This window comes from Microcaecilia unicolor, chromosome 6, assembly GCF_901765095.1.
Source record: "Microcaecilia unicolor chromosome 6, aMicUni1.1, whole genome shotgun sequence".
NCBI classification, from domain to species: Eukaryota; Metazoa; Chordata; class Amphibia; order Gymnophiona; family Siphonopidae; genus Microcaecilia; species Microcaecilia unicolor.
Window position 1 is genome coordinate 144,381,815 of NC_044036.1, and position 23,817 is coordinate 144,405,631.

Sequence of the window (23,817 nt, forward strand, 5' to 3'; positions counted from 1 at the left end):
CCACAATAGAACCACCCACCTTGCCTCTAGAACAGGCAAGCACTGCCACCAGAACCTTGAGGGGTTGGCACTGAATTCTCTAAAGATTCTTTGCAAAAATGCCAAAATGGCTGGCTTGCCAAGGGGAGGATCTGCTAGTACACCACCAGGATTCAAACACCCTATAGACCCAGATATAAGACAAGTAGAAATTAGGCCTTACCTGCTAATTTGCTTTCCTTTAATCCCTCCGGACCGGCCCAGGATTGGACTGATGGGTTGTGCTCGCCTTCCAGCAGGTTGGAGACTGAGAAAAAACTCTGACTCTAGCGAGCCAATAGGAGCCCTGGTCACGTGGCCCTAGCCTCAGTATTTGAATAACAAAGCAGAAAGAAGAAGAACAATACATTCTGTGCCTCAAGGAATTCCAGCAACCAGGAAGCACTATTGCGAACGTGCTCTAATAAAGTCTCACCGACAACTCTCACCAGAGCAGCGGTATGGCCTTATCTTAATGGCTCACCGAGAACCCTTACCAGAGTATCGGTATGGCCTAACTGTAATGGCTCACCGACTACCCTCACCAGAGCATTGGTATGGCCTCACTGTAATGGCTCACCACATACCCTCACCAGAGCAGCGGTATGGCCTCACTGAAATGGCTCACCACGTACCCTAACCAGAGCAGCGGTATGGCCTCACTGAAATGGCTCACCACGTACCCTAACCAGAGCAGCGGTATGGCCTCACTGAAATAGCTCACCACGTACCCTAACCAGAGCAGCGGTATGGCCTTAACAGAATATCAATGATTTTTTTTTTTAACTAACTAGCAAAAAACAGCTCTGCAAACACATAAATAGAACATGCAAACCTAGACAGAAAGCTAGAACAGGGAGGGACCTGGGCCGGTCCGGAGGGATTAAAGGAAAGCAAATTAGCAGGTAAGGCCTAATTTCTACTTCCTTAGCATCCCTCCGGACCGGCCCAGGATTGGACTGATGGGACGTAACAAAGCAGTAGTCCTATGGGAGGGACCCTAGCAAACCCGCCGTGAGCACTCGGGATGCAAAGACCGCTTCCTGTTTAGACTGAACATCGAGTCTGTAATGTTTAGAAAATGAATGAAGAGAGGACCAAGTTGCAGCCTTACAAATCTCCACAGGCGGTACCAAGGAACACTCGGCCCAGGACGCTGCTTGACCTCTAGTCGAATGAGCTTTAACAGTTTCTGGGACTGCTTTACCTGCCAGAAGGTAGGCCGACGCTATCATCTCTTTAATCCACCTTGACAATGTGGGTTTAGAAGCCGACAACCCCTTACGGTGACCGGCTATGAGTAGAAAAAGACGGTCCGTGCGCCGAAAGCCCTCAGTAACTGAGAGATATCGCTTAAGCACTCTCTTAACATCCAGAGTATGCAACCGTCTCTGCTTCTGCAGAGACGCAGAGACGGTTGCATACTCTGGATGCAACCGTCTCTGCTTCTGCGTCCCTGAGGCCAATCCCAGAACTGGAAGAAAAACGGACTGGGACAGATGAAACCGAGACAATACCTTAGGCAAAAAGGAAGGAACGGGACGAAGCACTACTCGCTCCTTAGAAAATTCCAGAAAAGGAGCCCTAAAGGAAAAAGCTTGCAACTCCGAGACCTTCCTAGCTGAGGCAATAGCCACCAAAAACACTGTCTTAAGAGTCAAATCTTTCAAAGAGCATGATTGCAACGGCTCAAAAGGTGGCTTCGTCAGAGATGAAAGAACGAGATTAAGATCCCAAGATGGAAATACTGATCTTATCGGAGGACGAAGACTGACTCCCTTCAAAAAACGGACCACATCAGGAAGACTGGCGAAAGATTTTTCCCGAATCCGACCTCTAAAACAAGAAAGAGCTGCCGCTTGCACCTTAAGAGAGGAAAGAGATAGCCCTTTATCAAAACCTCGTTGAAGAAAATCTAACATCTGAGGTATGGACGCTCGAAACGGAAGAATGCTAGACTCTGCACACCATGCCTCAAAAATCCTCCAAGTGCAAATGTCGTTTAGAGAAGTGGAACACCGACGAGACCGAAGCATGGTGGAAATCACTGGTGCTGAAAAACCTCGTTTAGTTAAACGGGCTCGTTCAAGAGCCAAGCCGTAAGACAAAATCGAGCCGGATCTGGATGTAGAATGGGCCCTTGTACCAGCAGAGCCCTGTGAACTGGGAGCCGAAGAGGAGCCGCCACCGACAGATGTTGCAGATCCGCGTACCACGGATGCTGAGGCCAGTCTGGTGCCACCCAAATTACCGGTCCTCCGTGTTCCTCGATCTTCTGAAGGAGGCGCCCTATGAGCGGCCAAGGAGGAAATGCGTAAAGAAGGTCGGAGGGCCACTGCTGCAAGAGAGCGTCTACCCCTGCTGCCCTTGCATCTCTTCGGCGACTGAAGAATCGAGGTACCTTCGAGTTGAGACTGGTGGCGAACAGATCTAGAACTGGAGTGCCCCAGCGATCCACTATCAACTGAAATGCCTGAGCACTGAGAGCCCATTCTCCCGGATCGAGAGTGTGGCGACTGAGAAAGTCGGCTTGAACGTTCTCCACTCCTGCTACATGTGAAGCTGAAATGGCCAAGAGATGAACCTCTGCCCAGGCGAGGAGAGTCTCCGCCTCCCGACACAGGAGACGGCATCGCGTTCCCCCCTGACGGTTGACATAGGCGACTGCCTTAGGCATTGTCCGAAAGAACTCGCACCGCTTTGCCTATCAGGAGAGGAGTAAAGTGCTGCAGAGCTAAACGGATCGCTCTTGTCTCCAGAAAGTTGATTGACTGAACTGCTTCCAGACAAGACCAGAGTCCCTGGGTCCATTTGCCTAGGCAATGCGCCCCCCCAGCCTCGGAGACTGGCATCTGTCGTTAACGGTATCCACCGAGGTGATTCCAAAGGCATTCCTACTGTGAGATTCTTCATCCGCAGCCACCAAAACAGAGAGCTGCATTCTCGGTGGCGAAGAGGCAAACGCCTCAGTAGAGAGTCCCTCTGAGATGACCATCGGGATAGAAGGGACCACTGAAGAGGACGCATATGAAGCCTGGCCCAGGGCACTACCTCTATAGTGGCTGCCATGGACCCAAGAACCTGAAGATAATCCCGAGCACAGGGACGCTGTTGCTGAAGAAAGTCCCGTCTGATTCCGGAGCTTTACAATCCTGGCCTGTGGTAGAAAGACTCGACCGATGTCTGTATCGAATTTGATCCCCAAATACTCCAGAGACTGAGATGGAACTATCCGACTCTTGGCGACATTCACCACCCAACCTAGAGACTGCAAGAACTGCATCACTCGATCCGTGACACGACCACTCTCTTGATAAGACTTCGCTCTGATTAACCAATCGTCTAGGTATGGATGAACAAGGATCCCTTCTTTTCTGAAGGCCGCGGCCACCACGACCATAACTTTGGTAAAGGTGCGTGGAGCAGTTGCAAGACCGAAGGGTAGGGCGCGAAACTGGAAATGTTGCCCTAGAATTGCGAAGCGCAAGAACTTGTGGTGTGCCGGACGAATAGGAATATGCAAATAGGCCTCCGTGAGATCCAAGGCTGTCAAATATTCTCCCTGGCGGACAGCCACTATGATCGATCGCAGGGTCTCCATGCGAAAGCTTGTGACTCAGAGCGCGATTGACCGCTTTGAGATCCAGAATAGGGCGAAGAGAGTCTTCGTTCTTGGGTACCACAAAATAAATGGAATACCGGCCTTGTCTGTACTCGGAAGGAGGGACTGGACAGATAGCCTGAAGATCTAAAAGCCTCTTTAGAGTTTCCCGAACCGCCTTCACTTTGAGAGGAGAGCGACAGGGAGACTCCAGAAAGGCGTCTGAAATAGGCGTTGCGAACTCTAAGGCATAACCGTCTCGAACAACCTCCAAGACCCACTGATCTGAAGTGAGAAAGCCGAGCTCCTACAGGGACCAGAGGAGAGGCCCTCGCACCTTCATTGGGTAGGACGGGTCTGGGATCTAAAACCTGGATTGGAGAAACCCCTTCCTCTGCGAGAACCCCGAAAGGACTGAATCCTATTGTAAAAACGAGATCTGTGAGGTTGAAAACCCCGACCAGCCTGAAACCTACGGAAAACTCTCCCTGAACCTCTAGCAAACAAAGAACCTCGGCCAGACAGACGAGGCCTATCTTGCGGTAGGCGAGGAACCTTAGCATCTCCTAAAGAATTAACCAACTTATCCAATTCTTCTCCAAACAAGAACCTGTAAAGGGAAACTTGCTCAACTTTGACTTGGAGGCCGCGTCCGCCGACCAACCCTTCAACCATAAGGATCGACGAGCAGCGACCCCCAAAGCCAACGACTTAGAAGATGCTCGGAGCAAATCATACAGGGCATCAGCCAGAAAAGCCGCCCCCGACTCAATCCTGGCCACCTCCAAATCAATAGCTTGCAGATCATCCGAAGTCCTGTCCAGGACTCTCTGCCCATCTAAAACAGGCTCTAGCGACTAAGGAACCACAAATGGCAGCCTGCACTGCCAAGGAAGAAACATCAAAACTATTCCTGAGCAGAGAATCCAGCCTTCTATCCTGAACATCCCGCAAAGCCGTTCCCCCATCCACGGGAACCGTATTGCACTTAGTAACCGCTGACACCACTGCATCCACGACTGGCACCTTAAGCAGAATCATATCCGCTTCCGGAATCTGATAGAGACGAGCCATAGATCTAGTCGGATGAAAAGCCACATCGGGAACCTCCCATTGCGCTTTAATAACATCCCAAATGTCCTGATGCATGGGAAAAGTTTTGGCTGCGGATCTAAACCCCTTAATCAAGGAATCTACCTTTCGGGTTTGAGAAACCGGCGGAAGATCTTCAAAATTCAACGTAGATGAGACCATAGCTATAAGCTCCTGCAAATCATCTTTGTGAAAAATTCTAGCCACTGAAGGATCATCCCCCTGGACAAAAGATGCAGCCTCAGGATCTGCAGAGGAGAGATCAGGATCATTCCAAACATTTTCTTCTAGATCTTCCTCTTCCTCCAAATAGGGCATTTCCTGATCGTCCCAAAAATCATCATGCAGAACACCTTCTCTAAATCTTTTAGGAGGTGGAGGAGCAGGTCTGCTAGAAACTCCTGCCCCAGCTCCTGCATCACCTTTGTGCATCAAAAAAGCCTGGTACATCTGGAGCACAAACTCAGGAGGAAAACCCCCTGCCTGAGTAGGCCCAGCCTGCACCAGAGCTCCCGCAGAAAAGGAAATCCAAATTTGGAGCATTTACAGCTGAAGTCTGCATCTGTGAAGACGGGGAAGAATTCAAAATGGCCGTCGTTCGCGCCAAAATTGCTGTACCAGTGTCCGGGGGCGCGCCTGCCCCCTCCGCAACTGGCTCCGAGCGCGACGGTGAGGAGGCCGAAATCACCGACTGACCTCCCGAAGAGGAAGAAAGAACCGGACCCGACGTTCCCCCTAGCGCCCTGCAATACTTGCAAGCGCCAGAAGAGGAAACCCCCCGACGCTGACAGACGGCGCATCGCTTGAGTTTTTCGGTCATGCGTGTGCGTGTGCATGCGCACACGCGGTTCGCGCAAAAAAATTTTTAAAATTTTTTTTTATAAAGGAGGGCCCCGCTCCGTCAAATAGCGTCTAAACTAGAAATTCACCCCCAAAAACGAACAGGCCAGCAAGAACAAGGTAACGCTGCTGAATCTTTCAGTGTCTTTTTTTTTTTTTTTTAAACAGCCAGCACACATACAACTGTAACAACCAGAGCTGCCTGCTCGTTAGAGAAATGGGGAAAGAAAACTCCTTATTAATTTAGTTAATTTTAACCTGGCTGCCTCTCCCAAAGGTATTAACCCTTTGCTATTCAAAAGGGCAACCCTTCCCTTAGAAATTGAATTATTAGAAGGAAGGTGGGGAGGAAAAGGGGGAGGGACTCAGGACACCCGAGTATACCCCTGAGGCTGAAAGCTAATAAAGCTGAAAGTTCTAACAAGCCTCCAAAAAATTCCTGTGGCACAGAGAAAAAGCAGACAAAAGCCAAAATAGAAGAGAAAAGGCTAAAAAGCAACCAAGAGAGACTAGTGGGCTCACTTCCTACCTACTGGGAGACTGAGAAAATACTGAGGCTAGGGTCACGTGACCAGGGCTCCTATTGGCTTGCTAGAGTCAGAGTTTTTTCTCAGTCTCCAACCTGCTGGAAGGCGAACACAACCCATCAGTCCAATCCTGGGCCGGTCCGGAGGGATGCTAAGGAAGTAGAGGATTTCCATGCTTTCAATAGAGCGGTAATAATGGAAAGAGAAAACCCCTTCCTTTAAAAGGACCATGCTGTAAGTCTGAAGGAATCCGGATCTTCCATGAGAATCAGGCCCTGAAGCAGCTGCTTGGCCTTTTCGGCAGGGAAAGCAGCAGACATACGAAGAGGTAAATATCCACACTCCAAGACCAGTGAGATTAATCTTGTGCAATCTGAATGCCTAGGGAAACAGATGCCTTTATTTATTACTTGTTGCATTTGTAGATCTTGCAACCACCCAGCTTCATCAGTGGACAAGGGGGAAAGAAATAAAGCAACCAGAGCTCAGGCCATGGTTGCACCAGAGAATCCAGGCCACACAACCTGGATTTCTTTTATTTTATCTATTAGGATTTATTTACCGCCTTTTTGAAGGAATTCACTCAAGGCGGTGTACAAGTAAGAATAGATCAAACATAAGCAGGAGCCAATTAGAGCAGTAAAAATAAATATTCAAACGATACAAACTATGGCATGGTATACTACTTGCAATGACAACACAATATGTACTAGAACATTATAATTGGTAGTGAAGGGTAAGGCAAAGTTGTAACGTATAGATGAGTAAGAAAGTAGGAAGAATTAGAAAGTAAGGTGATTGATTTGAAGAAAGTTGCACATGAGGTCAGAGAGATGGTTAAATATTATCTCAGCTAGGGTAGGAGTGGACAAACATGTGCAGTATGTGCAGACCAAGTCAATCCTTGTGTGTGTGAGACTAACAAGTTAGTCACTTCTTCCGTTAAAGGCTTGGTTGAAGAGCCAAGCTTTCACCTGCATCCTGAAGTAGAGGTAGTCTTGTGTTAAGTGGAGCCTTTCAGGCAATGCATTCCAGAGTGTGGGGGCTACTCCGGAGAAGGCTCGCTTGCAGGTATCACCCTCTTTTGGAGAGGGTGCAGTTAGTGAAAGTCCTTGGGAGGACCTTAGTGTCCTTGGCGGTGTGTGGAGGATCATCCTATTCTTCAGATACTCTGGGCCATTTCCTTTCAGGGCCTTGAAGATCAGAGTTTTAAATTTAGCCCTGTATTGTACTGGTAGCCAATGAAGGTTTTGCAAAAATGGTGTGATGTGGTCACGTCGCTTGCAACCTTCTATGAGTCTTGCTGCTGCATTCTGAATCAATTGGAGCTGGTGCAGGCCCTTTGTAGTCAGACCATTATATAGTGCATTGCAGTAATCCAGTCTTGATGTTACCATGGCATGCACAACTAGGATAAGATTTACCTTCTCGATGTAAGGAAAGAGGCAGTGTAGCTGTCGCAAATAGAAGCAGCAGCTCTTGAAGGTTGCTTGGATTTGGGGAATCAGAGTTAAGTGTTGAGTCTAACTGTATTCCAAGGACTTGTGATTTCAGGGGGAGTTCATACTTCCAAAAAGGGATTTTGATGTCGGGTATGCATCCACTTGTGTTAGGGACCCAGAAAAGCTCAGTTTTACTTGGGTTCAGGCAAAGTTTTACTACTCACTGTTTGGAATCTGCCCCACAGGGAACTAAATCAAGATATACGAGACTGGTCTTATGGACTCAAGTGCATAGCCACGACAAACCACCAAGGACCCAATGATCTGAGATAATGTGGCCCACTTCTGGTGAAAAAGTCAGTCTGCCACTAACCAAGCTCATTGCAGAGAGGGCCTGCTGAATCCCATTAGGGCTCCTTGGTCTCTCTAGCTGGAGTGTCAGCAGAAGTAAGGAACCTTAACCTCCCTGCCTTCTAGGCTCCCTAAAGGACTTGCCTTTCTGCTGGCTGTGTCTAGATCCATTTAAGAGCTATAGTGCAAGGCCTGGGGAGTCTAGTCCACCTGAAAAAAAATAAAATAAATCCTGCTGCATCAGTCCACCTGCACAATCTGCTGGAGGCAGAGAAATACTAGAAGATTCCTTGCTGCACCTTTCCTTAGGGAGATCATCAGAACCTTTACGTTCTATGTTGCCATTTGCTGGTAAGGGGACATAATCAATAGGTCTGGACTGGTCTAGAAGAATAAGGAAACTAGCAAGGCAGTATCAACAGAGTCCAAAATTAACAAGCACCCAAAGTTTATAAACTCTTCTATATACACAAAACAAAACAAAAGGGACTTTACTCCTCCTATCAAACTCATACACCAGATTCAATTCATTCTTTAAAGAACTTGACTCAGAATTCAAGATAGAAGCAACAACCTGATTGCAAAAATGTCCTAGATCCAGGAACATCCTGCAGCACTTCATACTAAGTAAGGATCCACACTGCAGCTGGGAATCTGATGTCCACATACTCCTTCACAATGATAGGAAATAGGACATACTACATACATTGCTGTTTGCAAAAATATGTTTCTTAAAGCAACAGGGATTACTCTTCAATGGAAATCTATTGAAGCCTTAAAAATCATCTCAAGCAAGGTATAATGTTTACCTTTCAGTATAACTTGGTGAGTTCCCTGGAAACATTACACCGTTCATTCTGTGTACATTATTGGAAGAACTGTTCTTCCTACAAAAAAGTGACAGTTATGAATCATGCTTTGCCACAAGAGAGCTATTTTCAGAAAATGGTCAGCATACCTTAATATTTCTGTTTCATGAAATATCTAATTTAAAAAGCAAACTGGAATTTATGTTTCTTACAGATATAGCCTTAGTAGGTCACAGAAAAAAAAACTCTGCTGCCCGTCTCATCTTCCACCAGGGTCACTTTACTCATACTACCCCTCTCCTCAAGTCGCTTCACTGGCTCCCTATCCGTTTTCGCATCCTGTTCAAACTTCTTCTACTAACCTATAAATGTACTCACTCTGCTGCTCCCCAGTATCTCTCCACACTCATCTTTCCCTACACCCCTTCCCGTGCACTCCGCTCCATGGATAAATCCTTCTTATCTGTTCCCTTCTCCACTACTGCCAACTCCAGACTTCGCGCCTTCTGTCTCGCTGCACCCTACGCCTGGAATAAACTTCCTGAGCCCATACGTTTTGCCCCATCCTTGGCCACCTTTAAATCTAGACTGAAAGCCCACCTCTTTAACATTGCTTTTGACTCGTAACCACTCGCCTCCACCTACCCTCCTCTCCTCCTTCCTGTACACATTAATTGATTTGATTTGCTTACTTTATTTTTGTCTATTAGATTGTAAGCTCTTTGAGCAGGGACTGTCTTTCTTCTATGTTTGTGCAGCGCTGCGTACGCCTTGTAGCGCTATAAAAATGCTAAATTGTAGTAATAGTAGTAATTGTACCATATTTTATGCCAAAGTGATGGGTAAAGCTACAGGAACTATAATGTAAAGCTTCTATCAACAGTTGAACTATAATAACCCCCTACTTTTACATGCAAACGTTCTCTCAAAGTATTGAACTTGTGCCATCCATCAGAAGTTCACAGAAACATCTGTAAGCAAAATCTACCCCCTACATGTAACTGGGTATTGTCACACCAAGTACCTTTGCATTAATAAACCTACTTGCCATGTCTATTTATAAAAAATATGTTTCCTTCCATTCACACACTGGGGCAGCATTCAAATGTTAAACATTCACACGATCTATCACTGACTGTGCAGCAGTCTATATTTATCAGCCAGAGAATCACACTCTGGATTAACCACAGGGATCAAACAGGGAACCACACTCAGCCTTCTTTCCCCTGCTGAGTGGCATTTTCTCTTTTCTGCTGTGTGAAGTGCAGGTCAATGTGCAGTTTAAGATACCAGATTTATTCTAAGGTAACCACTTGGTGGCAAGATAGTATTGCTATACTGCAGGCCTAGCTTTTCATACACTTTAAAATTTGGCATAAAAGGGGATGTGTCCAAGGTTTTAAGGAACTGAACAAGTACTCTAATCATTAATAAGATGTACTTTACACTCTTCTGCCCTTTTATTCAATCTGTAATTGAATAACAGCAAGAACTCAAATATGGGTTATTAGATTTCATTCTTCAAAAATATAAACATGATAATTATACAAAAAAAAAAAGTTATAGTGCTTTGTAAACTGCATAATTGTTACCCAGCTTGTACAATTCTTACTGTATTATCTCCACGTATCCCTTTAAGAAAAATATCAGAAAAATAAATTTAACAATCCAAATATACTAGAGATCAGAAAAATAAATGATTGTTACTTACTCTGAAGATGGATATACACAGCTCACTACCATAACATTCTGTAACAAGTTTGAAAGGAAAAAAAAGGTTTAGTTAAAAAAATTAAAAAAGCTCTCTCAAAGCCATATATGGCAAGATCTTTCACTACAACATTTCATGAAAGAATTGTTCATTATCCTTGCTACCTGTGGTACTATGGGCGTTTTGACAATAGTCCTTTTAAAAGAAGTAAATTCATTTATGACTAGCTTTGGTGAGCTCTGCTCTTTCATTTAATCAATGCAGAATGATCTAGGAATGGCATTACCTGCCTAAACAAGTAAATTATAAACTGAATTTCAATGGTGGTATGAGACTGTTATTTGGCTTATATGTTCAAAATTATCTATAGCTCATTCTGCACTAACACAATGAAGGGAGCAGAGCCACTGAAAGCTGATCACGTGTTCTCATTTAGAACATTAAAAAGGTCTTAATTATCTTGATTGACAACCTTTATTACAGTGTATTCAAGCAACATGGCAATCCAACTACATCATTCACAGGGCCGGCCCAAGGGTATCCAACACCCTAAACAAAGCAGGAGCTGTGCACCTCCTCGCCATCCTGATGCCCAGCATCTCCTCCCCCCCCCCCTTCACCAAGCAAGTGTCCATCATCATCCCTTCTCTTGCCTACTCCCTGCAACACCAGGTATCCAACATCTTGCCTTCTCTTGCCACCCATCCTCCCATGCTACAACTCTGCTCTCTGGTTGCCCCTCCCCCTCCCCCAAACTCTGCCACACCCTAATGGCAAGGATGGCTCTGGTGATTTAAGTCAAACTAGGAAAAAGAATAATTTATTTTTTTAAATCTTGAAAAATGTGTATACCTCTACTTCAGCGATTCTCAAATTGTGGGTTTGGTCCCCAAATGGAGTTTCATCAGCAGATGGAATCACAGAAACAGGATTGCTTCCCTTCCCTATGGATCTCCATTATGACTTATGCCAGGTAGTGGCAGTCAGCACTGATGCCTTGACTTGGTGAACGTACACAGGCACTGCCTCCTCTTCCTCCTCCTGTGTGGGCTTTGTGTCAGGCTGGAAACCCGTGCACAGTCTGCATCATTTGCCATAGTTAGCAGAGCACAATCTGCTTCCTCTGCATAGTTTCTGTCATGGAAGAGTCCTTCTGCACATCATCCGACTGCAGCAGGAAAGTGGCGTTGCAGAAAATTGTGAGCTTCACATAGGGAGGAAAAAGTTACACTCTCCCCTTTTCAAGAAATCTAATTTGACAGAATACATCATGATCTGAGGTACGTGCTGCAAGCAAAACTACTTTTTCACTTCCTGATATTGCATCCTTAACTTGTCTCACTCTAGGGGCTGAAGTCAGCAAACACGATTTTAGTATTCAAAATCTCAATTCTTGCAAGCTTTGTAAGTTCCTTATGATGAAAATTCAATAATTTCCATAGGGTAATGTGAGGCTGCCCTTTCTAAAGCCATGTTCTGTAGCAGCAGCTGGTCAGCAAAGATCTCCCATGGCACAGATGTAACCAAGTCCTCCACCGCAGACTCCTCTCCTTCAGGTATTCCAATAAAGCAAACATTGTTCCTATTAGATCGGCACTCCAGATTTTCAATTTTAACCAAAGCTTTCTGCAGAGCCTCCCCTGTGTTAGTCGATTCTCTCTCTATGCTTACCACCATTGTTCTGTGTGCTCAATCCATCCAAGCACCTCCTTTAGCTCAGAGCAAATTGCTCCTCTCTTGCTCTGGAGGTTGTTCAGTTTGCTGTTAACAGTGGTGTTGCCAGACTGGTTTTCCACAAGTACTAAGGTCCAGCATGGTACTTGCCTTTTGCATGATATCAGAGCTAGGAGCTCAATACCATCTTGTTGGGCCATGTACACCACCCATTGTGAGTAGCTGCGATCCTCTGCCAGTTTTAACTGCAGTTGCAGGTCTGGGGATTTGCTGCCCTTTCACCTTACTCTTCATGCACTTAGGAGACCATCTACAGCAAATCACAGTATAACATCCACTGGGACTTTACAAAAAAATAATCTGTAACTAGGCGAGGACTGGAAGCTCTGCAAGGCACATCTTTTCCTTAAGCAGCCATTAAGTGACCTCCCCACCCCCCACCCCAAGTTGCTTTTTAAAGTCAAATTTATAATTAAACATTCTCCTAAGCACATCTTGAGACTGTGTGCTAGCATATACTTGGTGCCCAAAGCCCCACAAAACCCCAATGAGAAATAGACATCTTAGCCCAGCATGCCACCAAAACTTGGACGCATAAAAGAGTGAAGGCAGATAAAGCCCATATATGGCCTACCCAATTTGCCCATCCATACCATCTACTATCCCTTCCTCTCCCTTAGAGACCCTATGTACTTATCCCAAGGTAATTACAGGGCTGATTTTATTATATATCAGATTGAATGGAATTAAGTACTACCTTTTCTACTCCTCTGAGAAACTTTTCTGTCCCCGAGTAGTTCCTTCTAGGGTCTGTTAGTAATTCGCAGAGTCGCTGAATAGTGAAAGGAATTCTACAACAAAAACAAACAGCACAACAGGATGAGCAGCAGTGTTCTGCAAATCAAAGCAACTGATATGAAGTAAACTGGATGATTCTATAAAAAATTATTCAAACAGCTTTGCTGAAGGCTATTCAAGGCCGTTTTCCCAATTTTCTCTCAACCATATTTCATAAACAATGGATACATTATCATGAAAGCAAGCACGTTAGAATCACCATAATGTAGAGCTGTACAAATAGTAAATCTTCAGTGTTGCAAGTGAAACATTTACTTCTTACTGCCAGTAAATCGATATAGTACTTATGAGCAGGGCTGTGGAGTTAGTAAAAAATGTACCAGCTGATTCCAGATTCAAAATACTTACATACATTATAATATATGGTAAATTTATCATGTTTTATATTTTCTTTTGGTCCTGGATCAAGTACTGGTAAATATAAGTTATATTTACCAGTACATTAGATCCAGTACAAAAATTTGGAGTCGTTGGAATCAGACAGTAGAAAAATAGAGGAGTCAGAGTCAAAGGTTTGGTGTACTGACTCCACAGCCCTGAGCATAAGTCTATTCTAAGCAGATAATGTTTAGAAGACTGTTATTGTTCTGAACCTTCAAAGATGGAACTTTATTTACTGTAGAGGGCAACACAGGAGCAAGTCCCTTAGATGACTTAACATAGGTACAAAAGGCTTCTGAGGCGATTGTCACCAACAGAAGTACTTCTCAATTCCAATGGTCAACAGAGGCCATACATCAGAGACACATGGGCATCACTAACCTACACCGACTCCTCTATTCTGGTGGTAAGGTTCATACAAGATTTCCTTTCCCATTTACCTCTTTTCATCCCTCTTCCTTCAAACAATTTTTCAAGTATTCCATCTTTCCTCACTTCTCACCCCCTTTATTTTCACTCTATTGTCTCAAATCCCATCTGCATCACCTTTTCATCCTGCTTTAAAACCTTCTCCCCTGCCTGTGCTTTCAGTATTCACTACCCATTCTTCCCCCCACCTCAGGCTCTCTCAATCCCTACCCTCCACCTCCCAGCCTGTAATCTCAGACTTAAGTCACCCTCCTACCTCCAGTGTACATCCTTTCAGCTGTATCCTGCTTCCTGTTCACCCATTCTCCTAGCATTCTTCTCAGATACAATGCCATGCAAGGTAGTCACCAGGCTGCAAATCAATCACCATAATCATCTGGTACCCAAGATTTCAGCAGCAGTGCCTTGTTACCAGCAAATGTGGTTAACAGTGGTTAGTGTATCTGGGTTTAAAAAAGGTTTGGACAAATTCCTGGAGGAAAAGTCCATAGTCCGCTATAGAGATAGATGTGGAGAAACCACTACTGTCCCTGGAATTGGCAGCATAGAAACCTGCTACTTTGGGATTCTGCCAAGTACTTGTGACCTGGATTGGCCACTACTGAAGACAGGATACTGGGCTAGATGGACCATCAATCTGACCCAGTATAGATATTCTTATCTTATATGAACAAAAACATCCTGGATTTGAGACTACTATAAATACACAAGAAAGTTAACTTAATATTTCAGGTACATGAAAAATAATTGCTGATGACTCAAGCATCTGTGTTTTGGTTTTTTTTTTTTTTTTTTTTTAATATAATGAGCATCGATTATATACATTTTTGTTAAAGGTGTGTTACTCAACTTAATTACTCTGGGTGGGGGGGGGAGGAAGGATAATTTATGAACATTTACTGTAAACAACTTGATACCTACCCATTAAAACCAGTGACAATCTTTAGAATTCGCTCTTTCATTTCCTCAAATGGAATATATTCCACATTGGGATTTGGTGGTCCTCTGGGTTCAGGGGCTGCAGTTCTGAAATCATCCATCACTTTCTCCAGTTTGAACATAAAGTAACTTTTGAACTGTGACCACTGAATCCTAGAAAAAGAGAGGGGGACTATTTATTTCTTTGTTACCAAAATCAATGGTCCACACTTTAAAGTACATTTACAATGTTTTAACAAGAGGATGAAAACAAGCTGTAGGGACTGCATATAGCAATAAAGGGATGCACAGATATATCAATATGTATGACAGAGTTTATAGTGCCCTCAAATATTCTTGTAGAGTGTACTAATTTTCAATTTCTTTTAAAAATAAGAATCCAAGGTCATTTTCATCTTTGTAGCTCTGAAGGAATGATAATGAAGTTTTCAAATATTAAACATTTGGAGTTAATCAACCAAAATTTTCCAGGACTTTGTGTACTTCAAGATAATGGGAGGTGGTGGTGATTGGGGGGAAGGGGGGTAAAGATAAAATAAAGCTATTACATTTTAGGCATAATTACTTGCAGGGCAAATAGGTTTAAATCGAATCCATTTAAGACAGGAAGAGTTTCCAATAAAGGTGCATTCTCATGTGATATATCCAATACATATTCTACTCGGAAACAGGTTCCTTTTTTTTAGAAATGTTTTTAAATTAAAAAATAACGCTCATTTCTTTAGTACACAAGGCAGATGCATATTTGTGCAGTTATGAGGTAAACCAGCTCTTATTTTAATTCACCACAGATTTTTTCCATGATGTGGTAAAACCACCTTCAAACAGCCTTATAGAGCTACGAATAAGACGGGACTTGTGAATTTGCAATATGATCCTTTATACAGATAAGTGCTTTTTGATTTAGGTCTGGATGTCTGGTCTATTTTGGAATTTTGAAACCCTGGGACACTTGTTCCTGCCTATGAGCATCTTTTTAGTGTGTTAGAATCTCTGTTTTCACTTATTAATTTGGGCACATTTCTGCACATGTGGGAGCGCTAGTGATGGTGTGATGTGATCACAGTGGTTCACCCACGTTATGTTAACAGTATTTATCAACAGTGGGATTCTAATATCTTACAGGGTTAGTTTTTGTTTTGAGAATGTATGAAACATTACTTAGCATTGCCTGTGCCAAACATGTAAGAAGAAGAGAGGACCAGGACCCATGCTGAGGTGCAAACAGGCGACTCATTACTGGGACTAGAGGGAACCCGTTAAGAATCGCCCACTTTTTGTTATATTCTTGGATACACCTGCACTTACACCCTATTTCTATGTATGGCACTCAAAACTGCATGTATCCAATTGATAAACAAGCCAACTAACACTGTATGTGAGGAGCTGGCTAAACTAAATTTGGACAAAGCGATGGGACTAGGTGGCATACATCAGAGGGTACTGAAGGAACTTGGGGAAGTTCCAGCAGCTCCGCTGGCTGACTTCTCAATACTTCTCTCGAGTCAGGAGTGGTCCCGAAGGACTGGAGAAGAGCAAGTATGGTCCCTTTTCCACAAAGGCGGAAGGAAGAGTTTGGGAACTACAGGCAGGTAAGTTTGACTTCTGTGGTAAGTTAATGGAAACGCTTTTAAAACAGAGAACAGTAACCACTTGCCTCCACCTACCCTCCTCTCCTCCTTCCTGTACACATTAATTGATTTGATTACTTTATTTTTGTCTATTAGATTGTAAGCTCTTTGAGCAGGGACTTTCTTTTATGTTTGTGCAGCGCTGCGTATGCCTTGTAGCGCTATAAAAATGCTAAATAGTAAAATAGTAGTAAACAGTAAAGTTTTTGGAATCCAATGGATTACAGGACCTGAGGCAACATGATTTCACTAGAGGCAGGTCTTGTCACACAAATCTGATTAACTTCTTTAACTAGGTGACTAGAGAGATGATCGAGCGAGAGTGCTAGATGTGGTGTATTTTAGCAAAGCCTTTGACACAGTTCCACATAGACGACGAATAAATTAAAAAAAAATGCCCTTGGTATAGGCCCTAAAGTGATTGACTGGGTTGGGAGCTGGTTGAGTGAAAGCCGACAGAGTGTAGTGGTAAATGAAGCTCATTCTGAGGAAATGGATGTTACCAGAGGTGTGATGCAAGGTTAGGTTCCTGGGCCTATTCTTTTTAACATTTTTATAAGTGATATTGCTGAAGGGCTACCTGGTAAGGTTTGCCTCTGTGGATGATACCAAAATCTGAAATAGGGTAGATGCCACGATGGTGTGCAAAAACCTAAGGGAATGGTATAGTTTAGGGGGTGAAAACTTTTGAGAATGAAAGAGGAGGATAATTTCCTTTCCTTTAGTAGCAGCAGATGAATCCAGAAACCAGTGGGTTGTATCCATCTACTAGAAGGTGGAGATACAGATCACTGAACTGAACTCAGTGTTATAGGACGGCCAGCTCCCTCAGTCAGTATTCCTCGCATCAAAGCGGAAGGAAATGTCAAGTACATAGGAAAACCTTACTCAAAGCCAGAGATTCAATGAAGAAAGCAATTACAAAAACACTGCAAACACCACCTACAACAGAAACTCACATTAGCCTACAAACCGACACAGGGGTGCAAGGGTGGTATCCTGGATTCACCTGCTGCTACTAAGGAAAGAAAATTATCGGATTAGAGAATTTTTTCTTCCTTAGCATGAGCAGCAGATGAATCCAGAAACTGGTGGTATGAACTCCAACCCACCAGAATATACGCGAATGACTCGGCCTCTTTAATCCACTGCGCAATAGTCACCTTCAAAGTCATAAGGCCATGATTTGGATGTGAACGAAAGTCATTAGTGACTGCCAGAGGAGCAGCCTATGGATACCCAAGCAATGAAGCCTACCAAAAACCTCCGGATAAGCCACTGCATGAAAGGAAGACAGGAAAATTGGCTGATTGAGATGAAATGCTGAAACGATCCATTAACCATGACACCCTGACTCAGTAAAGTGCAATAAAAAGGTCTCCAGAAGACAATGCCGGCAGCTCCAACACTTGACAGGAAGTGAGATCCTTCTCTGAGGCCCACTGCAATGGCTCAAATAGAGCGCTATAGAGCCCTGAGAACCAGGTTAAGGTTCCAATCTGGACACAGCTGACTTTCAATGGAGGTCAGAAATGATTAACCCCTCGCAAGAAACGCACCACATAAGGATGTGACGCCAGAGAGGATCCTGAAACACATCCCTTGTAAAAGGCAATAGCACAACCTGAACCTGGAGGGAATTATAGGCAAGACCCTTCTTTAGCCCTTCCTGCAAAAAGGCCAACAGCTGCGGCAAGGATACAACACCCGTGCATGGTGCGCAACACCTGCGCATATGCTGTAGAAGTGGACTGCCTCCACACCTGAAGAGTCACAATGACTGTGTCCGAATAACCCTTCTTCTCAATCATGACCACTCAAGAGCCAGGCCGTAAGACTCCTCCATGTCAACTGGACCCTGACGGAGAAGCCCCAGAAAGAATGGAAGAAGAAACAGCACAACCAGCAGGAGTCGAACCAGATCTGCATACCATTGCTACTATAAATCACTTCTATAGCTCTACCAATCTGCAGCTACCAGAATAACTCAACCCCAGTGGTGCCTGATCCTGTGGAGGGCCCTCCTTATCAATGGCCACGGGGAAAGAAGAGAAGCTCCTCCGTCAGCCAGGATCGTAAAAGGTCATCAAAGCCCTCAGAGCCAGTCTCCTGCCTCCTGCTGAAAAACAGGCCACTTTGGCATTCAAACCTGTCACCATAAGGTCCATAGCTGGTGTACCCCACCCACTGCTCGATTTGCAGGAATGCCACTGGCACCAACTCCCATTTTGCCAGGTCCAAGACAGTCAGACTGAGAAAATCCATCTGGACATTGAGATGCCCTGTATATATGCTGCCGAGAGGCACAACAGATTTATTTTTATTTTATTTTTCTTACATTTGTACCCCGCACTTTCCCACTCATAGCAGGCTCAATGCGGCTTACATATATACAGGTACTTATTTGTACCTGGGGCAATGGAGGGTTAAGTGACTTGCCCAGAGTCACAAGGAGCTGCCTGTGCCTGCAGTGGAAATTGAACCCAGTTCCCCAGGACCAAAGTCCACCACTCTAACCACTAGGCCACTCCTCCAGATATTCTGCCCACTGAAGGAGCAGGCAGGCCTCTACCACCAAGGACGAACTACAAGTGCCCCCTGCCTGTTGATGTAGGCTACTGCTATCGTGTTGTCAGACAATATGAACAGGCTAGACCCTCCAGAAGATCGCAAAAGGCCCTCAACATGTACGAAAATCAACGCAACTCCAATCTGTTGATCGGCCACCCTGCCTCCATCTTAGATCTGAGCCCCTGCATGTTAACGGTGGAGACAGTGAGCTCCCCAGCCCACCACCTCTATCCACGGAGGAGATGCCAAATGCACCCCCCCTTCTCAAGTTGGGCAAGTGAAGCCACCAGGCTATGCTGCGCCTCACCAGAGGCCACCAACGGAGGCACATGTGTTATTCTTTAGACACCAGTGAGCGATTCAGATTTTTATTACAATGGGCGCATATGTGCCATCGCACAGGGCACTACTTCCAGGGTCACTGCCATGGACCCCAGCACCTGCACATAGTCCCAAACAAGAAGACACAGCACCTCCAATAGAAAGCGAATCCAACCCTGCAGCTTGGCCACCTTGGAGTCCGGTAAAAACAACCTGCCCTGTGCAGTGTCAAAACGCACATCCAGATTGTCCAAGGACTGGGACAGCACGAGGTGACTCTTGGCCAAGTTGACCACCCACCCCAGGGATTGCAAGAGAGCAATTGTACTGGAAGTGGCCATCCGACTCTCCTGCTCTGACGCCACTTGCATCAGTCAGTCATCGAATAGGGATGCACTCCGATTCCTCATGCAGGAATGCTGTCACTACCACCATGACCTTGGAGGTGGTCTGAAGAGCCATAGCAAGACCAAGGGGCAGGGCCTGAAACTGAAAATGACAACCCAAGACAGCAAAAATGAAGATAACGTTGGTGTGGGGGCCAAATAAGGATGTGTAAGTAGGCCTTATTAAGATCCAAGGCCGTAAGATACTCCCCCCAGCTGCACAATCACCAGAACAGACCTCAGTGTTTCCCTGCGAAAGTGTATGACCCTTAGAAAGCGATTCACCCCTTTGAGATCCAACACCAGGCAAAAAGACCACTCAAGGACTGAAGGGTGGATTTGACCGCTTGCTGCTTGGAAAAGGCATGGCACAGGGATTCCAAGAAAATCTCTGACATGAGTGAAGAATTCAACTTGTAACCGTCTCTGATAATGTCCAACACCCACTGATCCATGATGATTTTGGCCCACTCGTAAAAGAGCCAGCCCCCCCCCCCCCTGGTAACCAGAGTGGTACGGCGCCCCATTATTGGGAAGATAGAGCTGCAGGCCCTGGTTGAAGTGGTGCACTTGAAGCATGCTTGTCCGCCCAAAAGGAGCACTGCTGTGACCCGGGGTGCTGAAACAATGTAGAAGACCTACCCAGAAGATACCGTCTCACATCCGGGAGCCGGGGCCTCATTGTCCAAAGATCAGAAAGCGGATTTTGGCTTATTCTCCGGGAGACGATGCGACTTGGAATCCTGCGTGTTTTTTCAAAATCCTCCCCAAACAAAAAATTATCCCAAAAGGGCAACTTGGTAAGCACAGAGCATCCGCAGCACAGTGGTGAAGCCACAACAACTGACGAGAAATAACCGCCAACACCAAATGCTTGGCAGAGGCACGCACCAGGTCATAAAGCAAATTCGCTAAATAGGCCAGACTACATTCCATCTGTGGAAAGGAGGAGCCTAGAGACGAATCTGACCCTGGATCCTGCTCCGCTGCCTGCTGCATCCTGCACAGGCACATCCTGGCTGCCCACGAACTACAAATCGCAGCCTGAAGAGCTAGAGTGAACACCTCAAAGGAAGAGCTTTAGTGAGAATTCCAGCTTCCCATCTTGGACATCCTTGAGGGCCAATCCACCCCTCCACCAGGAGGGTCGTCTTTTTGGTGACCACCGCCAAAGCATCCACTGTGGGTAAGGAAAATTTCTCCAAGTGGTCCGCCTACACAGGAAACAGGTGTGACATTGCCTTAGACATTAAAGCCCAAATCCACCATGGTCCACTGAGCTGAATAAGCTCCTGAATAGCTTTGTACAACGGAAAAGCCTGCGATGATCTCTTTGGACTGATGGCTGCTGAGGCCTGCACCTCCAGGTCTGAAATACTGAGAGCCTCCAGCACTCGTGATTAAGGCAGGCAACTACTACTTACGGAACATCCGCACCAATGTGGGATCATCCTGTTCTTCCAGGATTAGTTACCCCTCCTCCAGCTCCTCAAGCCCAGAAGGGAGTAGAGAACCTACCGTCAAGGCAGTCTCTGAGCTGGAGGGAGGGGGGAAGAGGGAGCCCATACAACAGCACCTCAGATGCAGCATCAATCCTAAGTCTCTTGTGGGCTGGATCAGCAACCAAATGCAGCCTGACCCAAAGGCCCTGCTGGAGCTCCTCAAGTCCAGAAGAGCGTAGAGAACCTACTGACAAGGCGGCCTCTGAGCTGGAGGAGGGGTGAGCAGGGAGCCCACACAACATCACCTCAGGTGCAGCATCAATCCCACGCCTCTTGTGGGCCAGATCAGCAACCAAATGCAGCATGCCACAAAAGCCCTGTGGAAGCTCCTCAAGCCCAGAAGAACAGAGAACCTACCGACAAGGCAGCCTGGAGGGGAGGAAGAGGAGGGAGCCCACACATCAACACCTCAGATGCAGCATCAATCCTACTCTTCTTGTGGGCCGGATCACCAACCAAATGCATTCTGCCCCAAAGGCCCCGCAAACCCAGAAGGCCCTAACCGAGAGAGGGGCTGAGCACTGAAAGGATCTCTTCATTAAATAGGCCGGATACAGCAATATAAAATCCATCAAAAATGGCTCCGTGGCCCCTGAAGGGCCCGGTAACTCACCCCCTAAACCCATCAGGGAAGAACCTGCACCCAGGTCGCTGAAAGCACAGAAATGTGGTCTGGGAGCGTTCCAGCACCCAACAGAGCACCGAGTGAAAACCGTAGCCTCTGCCTCCGAAACTGCACTGGTGGGAAAATCACCGTGAGGCTGGAAGCCTGGAAAACACTGGCTCAGCAACAATGGCTGCACTGTCTCCTGATAGGGCCTCCGTGCATCCGACTGGGAAGAGTCATGCTCCAACCGCTGCTTCCCGCAGTGAGAACATTCTTTAACGACCTCTGCCAACATACTGCACTGCAGGTGAACAACCCAACTGTCAAGAAACTTAAAAGGCCACTCACTGGGTCTAGTGTGCCTGCTGAACCGGGTTTCCATCCTTCAAAAGCGCCCCCAAAATAGCCAAAAACCACAGCCCACCACCTCTACAGCAGCTAAAAGCTGGAAGCCTCCCAACTGCCTTGGAACTGCCTGAAGATTTGCCTTTTTTTAAATGTGTCCAAAGCTGTGAGGAAGGAAAACAAAGGCAAAGGGCACTCACTGAAGGGGAACACAGGGTAGGGAAGGAACCTGGTACCACCAGGTATGCCTCCCTAAAGTGGGCACCACACTGCCGTACACCCCCAAGCTCAACTGAGTCAGCAAAACCAAAACAGGAGCCACCCTGATCACAGAATCCAGGAGCTGGATAGAATCTGTTCACCACCTGGTAGAGAGAGAGATATATTGGCTGACTGAGGAAATGGCTGTCCTATAAACATCAAGTTCAGTTCAGTGATCTCTATATCCACCTGCTGGTACATGGACACAACCCACCAGTTTCTGCATTCATCTGCTGCTCATGCTGAGGAAGTGATGATCGTAAGGGGGCCAGATAGAAAAAAGGCAACTGCAAAAGTTAGAAGGATGCTGGGGTGCATAGCGAGAAGAATGGCCAGTAGGAAAAAGATGGTGATGATGCCCCTGGTGAGACCTCATTTAAAATATTGTGTACAATTCTAGAGACCACACCTTCAAAAAAGTATAAACAGGATGGAGTTGATCCAGAGGGCAGCTACTAAAATTGTCAGTGGTCATCATAAAGCATATGGGGACAGACTTATCTCAATATATATACTTTGGAAGAAAGGCAGGAGAGGAGAGAGGGAGAGATTTTGCACTTGGCACTAATATTTGTTATCAGTGCCCAAATTTGGGCGCCATTTATAAAATTGAGTCCTCCAAATTACAACTGTTGGATCCTGCTTCAAGTACTGAGATTTAAAGGTAATTTGATGTTCAAGGCATTTCAAGAACTAATAAATGACTGTCAAATGTGAAAACAAATGATTTGTTCGATGACACTAGCCAAGATTATAGCAGAAACAGTGCTCTATATAGAGAAATAATGTCTCACCTGATAATTTTCTTTCCTTTAGTATTACCAGACCACAACCTATGGTTGACTGACATAACCCGCAGGTTCTGAGCTGGTTTGAATGCCAAGGAAAAGTTTATTTACATACATAGAAAGTGTACAAAATGCCCCCAATTTAGGAAACTACTGAATGCCGACCAATAACGGCACACACTCGTGAAGATAAGCATGGAAACATGAAGGAATTATAAGATTACCAAGAATTCATCACAGATAAGTGCAATAAAAAGGTCAACAGAAAATATACAAACACTGCAAGAAGCCAAGCAAAATATTAATCCCCAGAAGTCAACATTTTTCAGAGTACTACTTGGAACATGTAATAAAACTAGATCCAAATAAGTTAAAGATACCATACTCATAAGTTTATAAAAGCTGCAGTTTTGAGTTTACTTACTAGTGATGTTTGGGGGGGGGGGGGGGGGGAGAACTATGCAGCATAAACCAATGAAGTACAGAACAAGCATAAATACTGATATACTGATTAACATAATTATTCAGACTAATTGCTAGTATAAAATGCGAGCAACATACCCAATGTGCCTACAAATGGTCTATTTCTGTATGCTTGTTGGCCTAAAAGAGCCATAAGAACTGCATGAAATCAAAGTATTTGACTATCCCATTTTTCTATCTGATTTACAGAGAAAATTAAACACTCATTCAGGTTTTGGGGAGGGAGGGGGAGATACAGCATGCCTCTATC

General features: G+C 45.3%; 1 protein-coding gene across 1 annotated transcript in view; it reads right to left on the reverse strand.

Moving 5' to 3' along the window:
- Window positions 1-23,817, reverse strand: part of LOC115472023 (serine/threonine-protein phosphatase 4 regulatory subunit 2-like) — a 47,963-nt gene that overhangs the window by 9,103 nt on the left and 15,043 nt on the right. The window contains exons 3-6 of the mRNA XM_030206055.1: window positions 14,655-14,825; window positions 12,823-12,916; window positions 10,392-10,429; window positions 8,681-8,758 (exon numbers count right to left, since the gene is read on the reverse strand). Of these exons, the coding sequence (XP_030061915.1) occupies window positions 8,681-8,758; window positions 10,392-10,429; window positions 12,823-12,916; window positions 14,655-14,825 (381 nt within the window). The remainder of the gene's footprint in view (window positions 1-8,680; window positions 8,759-10,391; window positions 10,430-12,822; window positions 12,917-14,654; window positions 14,826-23,817) is intronic.